Genomic DNA, 17,358 nt, shown 5'->3' with positions numbered 1-17,358 from the left:
GGCTGTGCAAACAATTTTACAACCCGCCCAACCCGAATAAACCGCACAAACCAACCCGAAAAAACTGCCAAAAAACACAATCCGAATAAACCGACCAAAATTTAAACCGCCCAATTGTTACATTGGGCGGGTTGAAAATAATTATCAACCCGCCCAATATAACCTAACCCGCCCAATTAAGAATTTATTATTTTTAATATATTCAAATAAATATATAAATTAATTAAGGTTTGTTTTAATTTTTTTACTATAAATTTAAAATATTGTTTTAAGCTTAAAAATACAAACTTCACACTATTAGTACTAGTATTTAAAAGAAAAAAATTACAAAAATGTTAAAAAAAAATACCACTTTTGTTTGAACGGGTTGACCCGACCAACCCACCAAAAAAAATACAATTTCGGTTTGGGCGGGTTAACCCGACCAACCCGCCCAAATTATTGGACGGGTTAAAAAAAAAATTTCTTAATTGAGCAATTTACGGGTCACTTTTGCTAACCCGATTATGACATTGGATGGGTAAAAATACCTTGTAACCCGACCAACCTGCCCAATGCTCAGCCCTACTTGTGTCAATTCACATAACATTATATCATAATTTACAAAAAACATTAAACCTTAACTTAAATATAATATTTTAAAACAAAACTTAATATAAACTTATCTCTCAAATCCCTCCTCACTTAACCCCTTCTCCGAACCCTAACCTCACTTTGCTCTTCTCTCTCAAACCCAGTCGCACCTCTGTGTTCTTGTTCTCCCTCAAACCCAGGCGAACCCAGGCGCTCTTGTTCTCCCGCACGAGTACTCCCTCCTCTCCTCCTCTCCTCAGTCGTATGATAACTCCCTCACTCAGCCGCATGAGAACTCTCTCCCTCAGCCGCACGAGTACTCCATCCTCTCCTTAGCCGCACGAGAACTCCCTCCCTCAGCCGCACGAGTACTCCATCCTCTCCTCAGCTGCACGAGTACTCCCTCCTCTCCTCAGCCCCAACACTCTCTTCAACCGCACCTGCCACACCACCCATGCCGATGATTGCTCAGCCGTCGCCGTCGCCGCCGCCGCCGCCTCCAAATCTGAATAGTTGCTAAGTTGTCTCAGCCCCTACAGTCTCCTCCATCTTTGAACCGCTGCCTCCATGTTTGAATCTTCGAATCTTCATCTCAACCCCTGAAACAGCTACCCGATTTCAATTATTTTCTGTAGGTATAAATAATCTCTATTTAATCCCTAATTTCTATATTTTCTATGTTGTTTAATTGATTGAAAACTAATGGGCTTTAACACTTTGGCAGGGGCACATATTGTGATTGTGATTCTGTTTTGACAGAGGTACCATATTGTGATTGATGTTCTGTTTTCTTGCTCGGGTGGTATGAAATTTTTGATACACTTGGCTCTGGCTTTGTGAGTTTCAGATTGTTGGCCTGGTGGTTTGTTGGCTTTGAGTTTCATTGTTGGCTGGTTGGCTTTGAGGTATACTGCTATGATTCGTTTTGATTAAATCCCCACTGTTCTGAAGGATTAATGATGATGCATTGTTTTGAGGCCTTTTCAAGGATTAATTTGTATTTACTTGACTTAGATTTATGGTTTCGGGAATTTGTCTTTTGACTGCTTTGAGTTTCATTGTTTTTTAGTTGTGTTTTTGTTTAGTCTTTAACGGTGTTTCACTGTCTTAATCTGCTTTATTAGTTTCATAGTTCTTAGGCTTTGAGTTGTGAAGTTTTGTTTTTTGTTTGATGATGATGCATTATTCTGTGGCTTTTTGATTGTTATTTGCAGTGTGTATTTAGTATATGACTTAGATTTATGGTTTTGGGAATTTTTGTTTTGACTATTTATGCCAAGTCTTTGAATTTCATTGTTTTAATACAGTATATGTATTTCATTGTCTTAATGTGCTTTATTTTTTTTCATAGTTCTTAGGCTTTGAGTTTCATTGTTCTAATACAATATATTTTTTTTTTTTTGGAGTTGTGCTTTTGTTTAAAGACTTTGGCATTGTTTTACTGCATTATTTTGTATTGTACAATGTCTGCTAAATACATCATTATCTCATATTCCATCTTTTTTTTTTATGTTCAAGAATGAGTAATTTTTGGCTGTCATGATTTATGTTCCAAGGAAATGTCATTTGGTTTCAAGTTTTGTTTTTTGGTTTCATGTTTTAATTATTTTGTAAACTTTACCATTGTGATTATTACTGCCTTTCTAGAATTTTTAAATGCTAAAGTTAAAAATTAGATTTTGGTCATTGATGTTCAATAACTGAGTATTTTTTGCCTCTGTCGTGTTTTGTATTCCAAATAAATGAAGCTTTCCTTAGTTTTATGCTTGTCTTTTTTCTTTTTTGGCCTATGATGTTAGAAAATAGTTATTATTATGTTGGTGATTATGTGACTTCTTGTGCTAATATTTATATATATATATATGTTGGTATATCAAGTCATATAAATGCCCTTAATAATCGGTCTATTATAAAAATTCTGAAATCCTTGTGATGAATAAAGTAGGGATATTTTATTTGTAATAATTAAAATTATGATGTAATAATGTAATAATTGAGATTATGATGTAACATTGTATTAATTTTGAAGAACAATAAAGTTTAAATAATCAGAATATATATATATTAAGTTTATCATTAGTTGTACAAGGTTGTTGTAACGCCCTAAACTCCAGGGACCGTTACGGTGTGCCTTATAAACAGTGATAAACTCGCTAATCGAGTCATTTGGCCAAAATCGTGTAACTAAGTATGATTAGCGGTTTAGGGATTAACAATTTTGGTTAAGATGTAACGTTTCATTAGAACGTTTACTGTATACATTGGGATCCCAAAAATATAATTTAAAGGTCTATTACAATAAAATATTTACAACCAGCCGATCTAAGCGGCAAAATAGGGTTTAACCTTAGTTCCTCTCCTTCAAACCTTGGTCGTGGCGGTCGAGCAGCTGCATATGTACACATTGTCACCTAAGCTCTCCAACTCAAGGATGGTCCAGCTTTCTTTTGCCTTTACCTGCACCACATAGCACCTGTGAGTCGAAGCCCAGCAAGAAAACTCAATATGCTCATGAACAGTCATATCATGATACCAAATCATATCTGGCATGCCTAGCAAACATAGTTCTATTCAAGCATGCAAATAAACTCAGATAATATTGGGGAATCAAGGATAAGAAATCCTGCCCTCCTGATTGGATGACTATCAAGTCAATCCTAATCAGATGAGTGATTTAACACTTGAGGTTCTAGTAAACCATACTGAGTGACCGACAAGCAAGTCACTACGAGGCTCAGTACCCAAAGCCATGCAAATGATGATCAGAATGATCATGCAGAGCTTATAGCCCTGAACAGATGAGTGAATATCACTTTGAGGTTCTGTTAAACCATAATGAGTGACTGACAAGCAAATCACTAGGGGGCCCGGTGCCCATAGCCGTGTAACTAGACCGTTACCTGGGCTTCCCTGCAATGGCTCTAATCAGATGAGTGACTGATGGGTAGTCACTAACTTAAACAGATGAGTGACTGATGAGTAAGTCACCAGCTTAACAGATAAGAGACTGATGGGTAAGTCTCACAGGCTCAATACCCACAGCCATGTGACTAAATGGTCACTGTGGCTCTAAGTGACTAGCCTTTGGCTAGACAAGCGCTTATAGTATTCATCGAACTTGAGGTCGGTCCGGCATTAATGCTCTTTTGAGTCATTCAATGTAGATGTCGATTAGATCTAATATTTGTTGGCTTGCGTTGAATACGCTAAGGCCGTCCTTGACTTCTTAGTCAATACCAGGTGACCAGTGCTCAGTACTACTGTGAACTTGACAAGTAGGTCACAGCTTCACAACTAATACTGACATTATTGCCAATTCTGACTAGTTAGTCAGAGTCACACACAAGTAAGCAATGCTACCAAACATATATCATATGTCAAATATTCCAATGTAGGGCACTCAGCATGATTACTTAATAGTTGCTAGCATAAATTTAACGACCCAAAATCACTAATATGGCTTAAGAGCCTTGATTAGTGCGTTGGGAATGCATAATTGGTTTATGTGTGAATTTATTGTTTTGATGCATGATTATATGATAAGCATGTTTGTATGATTATATGAATATAAATGAGGTTAAATGTTATATCTGTGAGAACCACATTATTATGTGGGTAGATTTGTAGTGTACGACTTGAGGCGATCCTGCGGAGCTAGATAGCGGGAAAAGTCACAACGGGGTTTAATAGTTGACTTTGGACAAGTCAGGGGTATTTTAGGTATCAGGTGGTTATTTAGACTATCGGGTTATGGAAATAAATATATGGAGATATATTTGAGGTTAGGAGACTTAGGCGGGAATAGTGGGGAAATTTACCGTTTTGCCCTTGGGGACGTTTCCAGTACCACGAACCTCGGGATTGACTTAACAGACTAAGTTAATGACAGCAGTAGAACAAAAAGACACAAACTGACCTTCTCTTCTCTTCTCATCTCTTCTCTTTTCTCTCCCAAGAAAACTACAGAATTTCTAAGGGAAATCAGTTGGAAAATTATGTGTTTGAGCTGGATTCATGAAGGTTTAGCTTAGCTCAGACTAAGGGTCACTCAACCAAGATTAAGGGCTGAATTGAAGCTGAGTGCTTGGGTTTTAGCTCAGAGGTTGTCAAGGAGGTGGTTCAGCAAAAGAGGTGTTAAAGCTAGGGCTCGGGAAATAAATCGTGCTCGAGGGACGTCACTCGTAATCTGTGAACATAGAAATTAAAGGTAAGAAAACTGCACCCGGTTGTGTATTTGTAATGGGACTAAGGGCTCCCTAATATGTATGCTTGAAATGATGGTATTATACCATGTAAACAGTAAACCAACGGCCTAAGAGTGCCAAGGGTTACACTAGCGCACAAGGCGCGGCTTGGCCACTGGTAGCCAAGGATAGCTTATTATGCAGTGAGCTCGGTTTACGCGGGCTGGAGTCAGTGGGGTAAACAGAGGGTGCGACCTAAGTTGTCGGCCCTGATTATTATGTAACTTGATTGTTATTGATGTTTAGTTGTATCTTTGATTCTGAATACGTGCTATGTGATTATTATGAGTATTGAGTGTTTGATCATCTTCGAAGGATTATTCATCTGTTATTGTTGTTTGTGATGCATATTATGTTTTCTTGCTGGGCCTTAGCTCACAGGTGCTACGTGGTGCAGGTAAAGGCAAGGGAAAACTCGATCAGCCTTGACTAGGAGAGCTTTGCGAGCTGAATGTACATAACCAGCTGCTCAACCGCCACAGTTGAGGGGAAAGCAGGAACAGGGGAACTAGAAATTTCTGTTTTGCCTTAGAATGGCTGATGATTGTCTGTATTTTAGAGATTCTGTGAACCAACTTTTAAACACTGTTTCATTTTGGGATCCCATGTGTAAAATTGTTTAATTATATAAATTTTATCTTTTGAGACCAAAACCCTTTTTAACCCTAGCACATTCATGGTTAGTGACACGTTTTTAATTAAATGACTTGATTAGCGAGTCTTGCACCTTTATAAGTACACAGTGTAGCGTTCCTGGCTATCCAGAGCGTTACAATAACTATGATCATGCACAGACACAGAGACTCAAGCTCTGATCAATCTCATATTCAACATTCATGGCATGCCCTAATCACGTGTTTTTCGTGCATCACACTTAAACGTCCAACATGCCTCAATAATAACCATATACAAGTGAGCAAGATTGCTAAGCATTCAATATGCTATCAATATTCACATTTAAACATCCAACATGCATCAAGAATAACCATGCATGTCACATATGGGGTGCAGTTTTCTTATCTCTGGTTCGAGCAAGAAACAATAATTGAACGGCCCTTGAGAACGATCGACCCTTTTAATCCTTTAGCGGTCACGTAGTCATAACCAAATATAACCTCCATTAATGAAAATCAACAAAGATAGGGTCTTGATCTAAACCCCACTCTCGAGACCCCGAAATGTACCCACACGGTGAGTAGATTCGATCTCGGGCCTTAAGAATTGAAACCCCGAGCCAAAAACCCTTAAAAACACTCAAAACGAGGTTCTGAAGAAACAGGTTAGCGCTATAGCGCTACCCTCCTAGCGCCCCAGCGCTCTTCACAGAACCAAACCGCCCAGCACCCCTTCAGGTAGCGCTGTAGCGCTACCTCCAGCCAGAATTCACCCAGAAACCTCTTCCTTCGATTCCACCATTTTTAACCCAAACCAAAAGCTTCCAAACATCAAATTAAGTCCCAAATGAACCCAAAAATCATCCCCACATAACCTAGGCATCACAACCCCAAGAACCTTAGCCAAAACTCCAATCAATTCCCAACTTTCCAACTCAAAAACCAGCTAAAACAAAACTAGGAAAACAGAGCAAGAACAAGAGTTTAATGGCTAAAAACTCACCTCAATCTCATAAAACACCCTCTTCAATGGTAGAGCATAACCCTAGCCTATCACAGAATGGTTCCTTGGCTTGATTCCTCAAAAAGAGCTTGAAAATTCAAAGAGAAATGGGGGAGAAATGATGTAAGGGAGAAGGTGATTTTGGTGCTCTGTTTTTGGGAAGGTTTCTACAGCTTTCTAAGCTTAAATGGCTGAAACAAATCCTTTAGGGCGAAAAGACCTAAATGCCCTCAAGTCTAAAAGAAACCTTAACAGCCACCAAAGGCACAATCGTCCTTTCGCACCTATTTCGTTAATCATAATTAACGCCCTCCAAATCCCGTTATTCTCAAATACCAATAAATCATATCTCATTACTCTTTAATTCCCGGTAATGCTCTAATCATTAAAATCACCCCGAGACTCACCCCGAGCCCCGAACTTAATCCCGTTATGACCAAACCAAACACTTGCATTTCATGATCGTCTCATGCCGAAAGGCTCGAACAAATCCAGATATATTGTGCTACCATTCATAACTCACCCACATGCACAAAAATACACAATCACGCCCTCAACGGGCCAAATTACCAAAATGTCCTTATAATTAAAATAAACCCATATGCATGCATTTATCATCATATTATAATATAATTAACATAAACATGCATATAATCATTTAATATCGTAATAAATCAATTATGGCCCTCTCGGCCTCCTAATCAAGGTTCTGAACCCTATTAGGAAATTTGGGGCATTACAGTTGTATGTTTCAAAAGCCATCGTCGTTGTCCACCTCCCGAAGCCATCATCGACATTCACAAGTTCAGTTAGAGAAAAATGAGCCTCTTGTGCAATAATCCAAAAGTGAAGAATAAGAAGAATATCAATAAAATGACATTATTGAGTTTGTAATGACTTGTAATAAACTTGTTGATATTTTTTTATGAAGTGTTATTAGTTTAAGACTCATCGTTAAGCAATGAATATTTTATAATATATGTTTGTTTATTTTATTATTAATGTTAAATAATTTATTTGAGAAACAATATTAAATATTTTAAAAATTAATTACTTTCATTTATTATTTATATTAATTTAATTTAAATATATAATTAAAACTACCTATCTAAAAATCTTTACTTACCAATAAATAAGTGTAGGTAAAAATAGGGCTACCATAACATGCCACGTGGACCAATCATTTAGTGCCACATAATCGATAAAAATGGACAAATTCTTGTTTGACACGTGGATTAACCACAAGATGCCAAGTGGCGGTATTGACGTATGCCACGTGTATGCTACTATGGAAACCATGTCAGCAGACACGTAGGATGATACGTCATCAAACACGTCATCTGATGACTCATCAATTGATTTATAACTTAGTGGAGTCCACTGATTCTTTTACCTACCAGTATTAATAAGTGTAGGTAAAGACTTTTTCCCCACTAACCTTTACCTATCAGTCTCTACCAATTCAATATTGGTAGGTAAACCATATTACCGACCATTATGCTAGTTTTACCTACACTTACAATTGGTAGGTAAAGACCTCATTTTCTTGGAGTGAAAAGCAATACTCTCTCTCTCTCTCTCCACATCAATATCCCACAATAGTAGGAAGTCTAACCATGTTGACTAATTCTTAGAAATAATGAAATTGAAACAAAAGAAGTCCAGCTGTCATTTAAAACACATTCCTCTATAAAAAATTCATAACTGCACCAGACTGCTCCAACTTAACAAGGCACGCCCACGCTTTTTGCAAAAACGTCTTCTAACTTGCTCAAGCTTTTCAACTCCTATTTTCTTGCTTAAAAATCCAATCTTTTTTCTCTTTTTGATCATTTTATTCAACCTACTCCACAAAATACAAAATTTAATTAAAAATAATCTTTTAAACACTTACAAATATCAAAATGCAAGGAAATATAATAAATAATATATACTAGATGCACACTTATCAATCATACTAGATATAAGCAACGCACAATGCACATTTGCTTAGTTTTATTTATAGAATTTATCAATTATTTTTATTAAATTTGTATCATTGTCATATAAATTTTATATAAATAAACAATATTATATATAGAAGAATGACATACACATAATAACATATTAAATGAAAAATTAAACAAAAGCATTGTTTATAATTTTTTAAAATATATATAATATGATAGTCTTTTTAAACGTAAATGATAATTTTTTTAATAAAAATTAAGATTATGTATTATAATATTTAAATATATATTAATATACATATTAAATGTCTAATCTTGTATTAAATATTATTATAATAATAATTTATAATATTTGAATTTATATTAATATAATAAATAAATATCTATTTTTAGTTAGTTTTAAATGTATATTACGTTTAATATTCAGCATATTCCGTTAAAGTTTATAAAACAAACCGTTAAAACCAAGAATTTCTATTATCTACACAATTTTTATATAGAAGAGATATGATAATGTATTAGTAATGACTGCACCAAAACATAAATAGTAGAGACTTTAGTCGCTAAAACCCCTTACAAAATTACCATTTAATATTTAAAATTCGAGTTAGGACTACATCTTTTATATATATATGATAATTCTCCTATAGGGTCTTCACTTTAAGCCCTACCGGTGGGGTTCTCAGTATTCTCGACCCGTGAATCGTTTTCGGTACGATTTTTTTATGACTGTGTATATTGTAGCTATTTAGTGCGTCCTACAAATTTTCAGAAAATTCCAAATAGTTTACAGTACCGAAAACTAAGTTTAAACATGTTGTTGCACGCGTGACTATTTTTTTTATGCGCGTGGAAAGCAACATGTTTGACCCTAGATTTCAGTACTGTAAACTATTCGGAATTTTCTAAAAATTTGCAGGATGCTCTAAACAACTACAATATACACGGTCATGAAAAAAATCATGCTGAAAACTGTTCACGAGTCGAGAATACTAAAGAGCCCCACTGGTAGGACTTAAAGTGAAGCCCCTATATAAGAATTGTCCTATATATAAAACATTTACTGAACGAATGTTGCTAAGACATCTTAAGGTGCTGAACACAATGTGAAATGACCATTTATGTTTGGTTGATGGTGTCGGCCAATACTCACATATAAATGCTACCTTTCGTGCCAGTTATTTGGGCTCTTCAAGTAGACGGAATGTGCAACACTTGCTAACAAACTCATTGGTTAGCCGCGAACATGTCTCGTGCATGCAACATGCAATAACGAAGTATGAGCAAGCACAAAGCAAGCCATCCTATGGATACGTCTATACAACACAAAAGCATACAACAAAGGCAAGTGGCATGCGATGACCTAACAAAGGTAACAAATAAGTAACATATAGACAATAAGAAGACATACTCGGACAAGTAAGGACAAACATCGTTTTATTAATATAAGACATTGATAGGACAACAGAGTACACAATTTGAGTCCATATGTATTGGTGGCCATGGTGCTTCACTAAGTCACCATATCACCTCTCCTAAGGACCATTCTAAGATAAAAATGTATTCTCACGAACATATATGATTTTTGTCTGTGAGACATATACATAATTATAGTACTGCCGTTACTATTCCCCATAAAGTTGCTTAATACGAGACTTAATTAATGATCAAGCACCAAAAAATACTCATATACAAAATGGCTCATGTGGTTGTGCCAAATGGGCAGCACGTCACATTAGGCATCTAAAGGTGTCTTGTTGCATTAATTACCGAAATATTTAGCTAGCTACCATATGTTGTCAAACATCACCATTTGGGTTGATATATTATTATGAAAGGATGAATTTAGAATTGAGCCCCACATATTATAGTTTAATATACATAAACAATTAAATTACTATCCATAAAATTGTTATGTGAGGAGGTGTTGACGTGTAGCAATATATATGTACATATTGCATTAAATAATTGTTGTTAAGAGCATCGAACATAAATTGGAAAGAAACAAAGAAAGAAAGAGAGAAGACTTTGAAGAAAATTTGGTTTATATAAAAGGAGACTGTATCATGCTTGCGCATGGCTACAGAGATAGTTGCCATTATTACTACAAAATGACATGTTTTGCAGGCGTTAGGTATACATTACATATATGTGCTCTTATAAACAAAGAGACAAATATTGCCCAACAACTAGTACTATACGTACAACATGACCACACCACTACACTACACTAACACCTAGATGAAGAAGAAAAAAAAGAACACATTGGTATTAGGATTGGAAAGTAACATTGACTAGACTCTATTCTAAGATGTGCCCTCCATACACACAAACACAAAAACACAATTTTGTTTTATGATGATATATGTTTTATGACCCAATTTTATATAAAAAGTTAGGCTAAAAAATATATATCAATTAGCAAAGCTAGTTTTGTTTTTTTTTTATGTGTGCATGTCTCAATGGAATGAAGCAGTTGAAAGGGCAGTCCGGTCATTTTTGGCGCCGGGAAGATCAGGCTGTGCGGCGGGCGATGGTAGCATGGTCAGCGCAAGTACTCCGCTGGCAGCCGCAGCAACTCCGCCCACTACGAACGCTGGCAAGTTACTTCCTCCAAATAGAGCATCCCATGGCCCACTTACTACTGACACTAACATCTGCGCCAACAACCTTATTATTATCATTATTATTATTTCAAAATCAATATATATATATACACGTGTACAGAAATAATGGAAATATATTTTGAAAATTTTACAATATATATGCTTGTCTCAAGGACTTAATTTGATATATATATTTTTTTCGAGTTTTTAACCTAAATTTCCATTAAGTAAACTCAGTTGTTTGGCAATTTAGTCGTTGAAAAAACCAAGTAGGTTCTTCTAGCCAATTTTTTGACAAAATTCTAAATTTTTAGGTGTAATTTGTTACTTTTCTATGTATTTTTCACCTTTAAAGAATTTTACACGTATAAAAAAATATAAAAAAAAAAGTAAATTAATGAAGATATTTAAGAATTTTTAGGGACTGAATTATTAAATAGGAAAAAGCTCAAGAAATATTTATACTAAACATTTTTTTTTAGTATTGTTGTTGTTGTTGTTTATTAATGTAAATTTTAATTATTATTCTTTAAAAGTAAATGAACAAAATAAAAATATATGAAATAGAAAATTAATTACCTGCGGTACAACAATAGCAAGATTTAGTACTCCCAATGAAAGCCCTGAAATAAATATATATATATTAGTTATAAATTAATCGAATAATTAAATTGAATATATATAATTAAGAAAATAAATTTTACCTTGGCCAGCACCAGAAGTGCTCGAAAATATGGATGCCAAAGCGAAAGGGATACTGTAAGTAACCTATACATAAAAACATAAATTGTTCAGAATACATTAAATGAGAAGGCAGTGATGAATTTTTGTATTTTATTAAATGACATATATTTTACAAAATAAATTAAAATAGTACTTTAGATCTTATTGTGAAAATATATTCAATTATAAGATCAATTCTTAGGTCGTTAGAGATAAGATAAATTTACAATATAAGAGAAAGTAGTTAATGAAGTGAGGGTGAAAGATTATATTTGAAAAATATTTTGACTAAGATCTATTGTAAGGTATTATTTTGATCAATTTTATAAAACATAATATTTAAATTAGCAATTAACAAAACACACGAGTCAATTATTCAGAAACCAGACTATTATTTTCTCAAAATAATAAGAGTTTATACATTTTTGGATTCTGTGTTTTTTTCTATTACCTGTTTGGATTCTGTATTTTGACAAATTACTTTTTGGACCCTATGTTTTGTAAAATAGTTAAAATAGAACTCTAAACTCAATTTTGATGAAGAAAAAATTGAATATAACAACACAGTTTTTAAGCATAATGATTTTATTTTTGTTCTGAATTGTTAGTTTGGTAAATTATTTGTGATTTTAGTTGAGAAAACATTGACCAAAATCGGATTTAGGGTTTTATTTTAACCATTTTACAAAATATAGGGTCTAAAAAATAATTTATCAAAATACAGAGTCCAAACAAATAATGAAAAAAAATACAGGTAAAAAAAAAAAGATAAACCCTAATAATAATAAAACCCAATTTGTTTAATATTATATGTCACTCTCTCCGATTTTGAGATTAGCAATTTAATTATTTTATCTTCACATATAAAAATATGAATACCCGAGACGTTACGTGCATATATAGTAAAGAGGTGGATTTGAATCACGGGAGTTATGACCCAAAAGACCATTTATTTTTTTATTTTTAAACTAGAAAAAAACAGCTGACATTCTAATTTGAGTAAATAGTCAAAAGCAAAAACAAGCAAACGACAAAATTTTCCACACTAATTATATGTTTAAGAAAATGACATCATCGACAAGTGAAGCACGTGAACATAATACGACCATTTAATAATATGGATATGGACGATGTTGACCATTTAACACTTTCATTCAAACTTTTCTTCTAATAAATAGTAAAAAAAAATTAAAACAATTAATTTGGCATATAACTACAAAATAATTAAAGTTGATTAATAATTTAAAAAGGCTCTTAAATCTCATTACCAAACCAATAAAAACGTGGTTTTTATTTAATTTGCACTTTTTACTTTTCCTACAAACACTCTTCACTTTCTAAGTGCCGAAATTTTCTCTCTGTTTCACACACTGTTGAATTGAAAAACACACTTAAAAATAGGTAATGAAAATAGAGTTTTTCTTTTAAATAATTTTTGTAAAATAACTTCTAAAACAAATTATTTGTAGAGAATTATATATATAAAATATTATTAATGTTGAAATTTTCTCTTTGTTTCTCACACAATTATAAGTGTAATTAAATAGAGTTTTTTCTGGTTATTATTTTTTTAAATGACTATAAAAAAAAACTATGTTGCCAAACATACACATCTAATAATAATTATTAATTATTTAATTACAGGCATATTATTAAATACTTATTAAAAGATAATACTAAAAAAAAGAATAATAATTAAACACTTACCGCTTGAGGAATACCCAATATGGCAAAAAGAGCCAAGGCGCCAGCTTTCACTCCAGGCGGTGGCGCTAGCGGCGGTTCAGGAAGCCCCCTCCGACTGGCCTCGGCCAACTTGGTGATCAACACCGTCATGACAAGACAAACGGCGAGCAAGAAGTTAACCAGGCCCCACAACCGCTTGGCCCCACCGAGCAGACGAGCCAGTGGCTCCACCCCAAGCGACATCGCACCCAAAACCACCGAGTTCAGCATTAGCCCCAGAGCACCGGCATGGACCCCAAGGTCGTACTGTTTACCCTTTCCGACCTCTCCGCCGTACACCTCTTTCCCCATCCAGTCCGTGTCGAAAAGCAGGAACGGAAACCACGCGATCCAGTTCAAGCTCGTGACCAAGAGTAAGATCCACATCGGCCTCTTCAGCTCCCGGAAAGCCCCCACAATGTTGGTAAAGAACGGCGTCGTTTCCGAGCTAGCTATCTCGCCGCCGTCGTCGGCGACGACGGCGGAATTCGCCCCCGGTTGTTCCCGGACGGAGATTAGGGCAATCACAGTGAGAGTGAGTAAGAGAGCAATGGCGATGAAGAAGCAGGTTTTGAGATTAGCGCAGTAGACGTCGCAAGCTGGGGTCTTGGAAAAGGGAATGATCCGGTACAGCCGGGTGTAGGAACCTGCGGCGAAGCCGAGAACGTTTCCGACGGCCATGAAGAACGAGAAAAGAGAGTTAGCGGCTCTCATTTTCTTCTGACTGTTCCCGGAGAGGTCCGCCAGCAATGCTCGGCAAGGACCTTGGAGCATGTTGTTAGCCACGTCAAGGATCCAGAATCCGACGACGAACACGGCGATGGCACGAGGCTTGGCCTTCCGATCGAGGTCGTCGCCGAAGGCGTGACCGAGATCGGCGGCGAATCCGATCAGAAAAACGGCAATAGCAACGAGACCAGCCCCGGCGGCTATAAACGGGCGGCGACGACCGAAGCGGGAGGTGCAGCGGTCGCTGTGGTAACCCACAATGGGCTGGACCAACATGCCAGAGACTGGGCCGCAGAGCCAGATGAAAGCGGCCCAGGTGTGAGGAATGCCGAGGAGCTGAACGTAAGGGGTCAGAAGCGAGAGCTGAAGAGCCCAGCCGAATTGGACCCCGGCGGCGATTGAAGCTACAGCGATGAGTTTTCGAAAGGGAGCTTTCTCCGGTGGGGATGGCTCCGCCGTTGTTACCTGATCTGAAACACGGAAAGAGTTGGGATTAGGATTGCTACTAGGTTTTGTAGTAGTAGTACTAGTACTAGTTTCGACCTCCATAACGCTCAGTGTGTTGCGATTGTGTTTGATTTGATCGAGGCTTTTGGAGATGGATAGAGAGAAAAAGAGATGAGTTGGGTTGGGTTGGGTTTTGGGTGTGTTTGCATGGAATTTATATTGGGATATGAGAATAAGGTTTTTTATTATTTTTATTAATTTGCATGGGGCAACTGGCATTGGGTCGGCCGAAAGGCCTTATCCGTTAAGAAGAGGGGGTATTAGGTAAATTGCGATTTTCGCCAAGTGTTTCCTCCACCGTAAATGTGCATTTATCCCTTTTTTGGGGAAGTGTAGTAATCGAATCAGGATTCTTAATCAAATTAGTATGTCTCGTGTTGTGTTATGACACTTTATATTTAGTAATTTATTAATAAAAAAATTGTTATTGCTCTTTCACAATTTAGTTTTAAATTCGAGGTATTACAATTATTTTGGTTAGACACAATATGATATACAATAATATGATATAAAATCTTGATTGTAGTGATCTAATTACTCACTTGCTACTATTTCATTTGCATTGGCATTTAATATTTATTTATATTTTGTCAAAATACATTCTCAGTCAAATTAGTATGTTTCATATTGTGTCTAACAATGTAATTATGACACTTCATATTTAATAATTCATTTATAAAAAAATTACTACTGCTCTTTCATAATAAATTAAGTTTTAATACGAGGTGTCACAATTATATTAGTTACACACAATATGATATACAATAATTTAAGAGAGAATCTTGATTCGTAGTGATCTAATTACTCACTCGCTACTATTTCATTTGCATTGACATCTAATATTTATTTATATTTTGTCAAAATACATGCTCAGTCAAATTAGTATGTCTCATATTGTGTCTAACCAATGTAATTGTGACACTTCGTATTAAAACCTAATTTATTGTGAAAGAGTAGTAGTAAATATGACACTTCATATTTAATAATTTATTTATAAAAAAATTACTACTGCTCTTTCACAATAAATTAGGTTTTAATACGAAGTGTCACAATTATATTAGTTAGACACAATATAATATACAATAATCTAAGAGAGAATCTACATTCGTAGTAATCTAATTACTATTTCATTTGCATTGTGATCTAATATTTATTTATATTTTGTCAAAATACATATTATATTGCTTTTTTGTTTCTTCCTTTTATCCCCTTTTTATCATTCCTAGCACTTAAATTTATTCCCATCTATTTATGTTTAACCAATAAATATTTGTGACATTTAAAAAAAATATTTAAATCAAAATAATTTCTTAAATAATGTAGCAAGTATTTTATTAACACATGATTGAACCTCATTAGGGGGGCTAGGTCCATACTTAGGACCCCTATCTCAAAGAAATCCTAAATTTCAAGTTTTAGAAAAATATCATTTTGTATATAGCTATTAAAAAAATAACATTTTTTTGTGCTTCACCAATCTCAGGTCCAAACCTAATAGGACATGAATTGAGAGATTAAAATTAGATAAATATCTTGATTAATTTGACACATATCCAAAATAAGGTCTCATTTATACATGAGAAAAAATAAATGTACTTTATATTAAACATTCTTTTGCACTCTTTCAAATCAAAGAATGACATGTATAATTCACTTATATTATATAATGTTTTAAAAATACAAAATAAGTGAAGAAAGTATAATAGAAAATTCTCTGGGCATTTTTTTTTTATATATAATTGAAGTAGCGTAGCTCTAACGAAGCATCATTTCAACATTTTGTTGTTGATTAACAGCATATCATACCCAACCGAATGCAAACATTATAGCAATGGTATAATCACCTTTTTTTTTTTGGCTTTTTATCTTAATATCTTTAAAAATAAAATAAAATAATAGTATAGAATAGAATATAATTTTTGGTTTAACTTTTAATAATGTGATTGAAATAGAAAAAACAAATATTGTGCTAAAATTTCAACATTTTAGTGGTGGTTCAACATCAAAATATCTTTTGTCTAGGGGACTTCATCAAATCGTCGACATTGCACCATAATTTGTGGTTTGGAACCCTTTGCAGTGTGGTGGCGGTTTGCGGTTTTGAATTTTATAAATGCGGTTCAAACTATACTACACCATATCGTCAGGTATATTAATTGGTTTATATATTTTTTTTCAATTTTACTACATTTAAACTTAGTGCATATATATAGTATAATGTACACTATTTAAAAAAAATTATATTTTATAAGATGCTAACACATATTTTACTTTAACTTAAAGATATTCCTTTTTAATCAAAATATTTATTTCTATATCACATTTTTTATTTGTTATTAGTTTGTTGTTTTTTTTATTATTTTGTTGTTGTATATTTATTGTTTTGTTAAACAATCTTTAGTTATGAGATTTATTATGAATCTTTATTAATTATAATATTTAATTGTTAAATTATTTGGTGATGGGTATAAACCGTACACACCGCACCGCAAAAATGCAGTGTAGTTTATACGATTTGAGGTCTATGCGGTGCGGGTTGTGGTTTGGAAAATTGCGCAAACCGCATATGTGGTGCGGTTCAATAAATTAGCCAAAAACCTCACTGCCTACACCGCCTTTTGTCATTGAAGTTGCTCTTAAGGAACTTAAGTTGTGTTGTAGCATTAATGGTTTTACTTTTTTAGA

At 34.6% G+C, this 17,358-nt stretch overlaps 1 protein-coding gene across 1 annotated transcript; it reads right to left on the bottom strand.

Annotated features, from left to right (window-relative positions):
* Window positions 1–10,410: 10,410 nt before the first annotated feature.
* LOC133803169 (sucrose transport protein SUC2-like) lies at window positions 10,411–14,819 on the bottom strand. Its single transcript, XM_062241132.1, has 4 exons — window positions 13,420–14,819; window positions 11,694–11,757; window positions 11,569–11,612; window positions 10,411–11,040 (listed from the first exon to the last, which is right to left on the bottom strand). Exons 1-4 carry the CDS (start codon window positions 14,713–14,715, stop codon window positions 10,843–10,845), a joined length of 1,602 nt encoding a protein of 533 aa, XP_062097116.1. The 5' UTR covers window positions 14,716–14,819; the 3' UTR covers window positions 10,411–10,842.
* Window positions 14,820–17,358: the final 2,539 nt, after the last annotated feature.

The sequence above is a fragment of the Humulus lupulus genome, chromosome X, assembly GCF_963169125.1.
Source record: "Humulus lupulus chromosome X, drHumLupu1.1, whole genome shotgun sequence".
In the NCBI taxonomy this organism is placed as follows: Eukaryota; Viridiplantae; Streptophyta; class Magnoliopsida; order Rosales; family Cannabaceae; genus Humulus; species Humulus lupulus.
This window is presented reverse-complemented; position numbering and strand designations above follow the sequence as displayed.

Bases quoted from the DNA above. Each gene is read 5' to 3' on its own strand.
- LOC133803169 (XM_062241132.1), bottom strand. From the start codon at position 14,715: ATGGAGGTCGAAACTAGTACTAGTACTACTACTACAAAACCTAGTAGC. The intron at 11,758-13,419 runs GTAAGTGTTTAA...TTTTATGTATAG, and splicing joins TATTGGGTATTCCTCAAGCG to GTTACTTACAGTATCCCTTT. The intron at 11,041-11,568 runs GTAATTAATTTT...TTGTTGGCGCAG, and splicing joins TTGCTATTGTTGTACCGCAG to ATGTTAGTGTCAGTAGTAAG.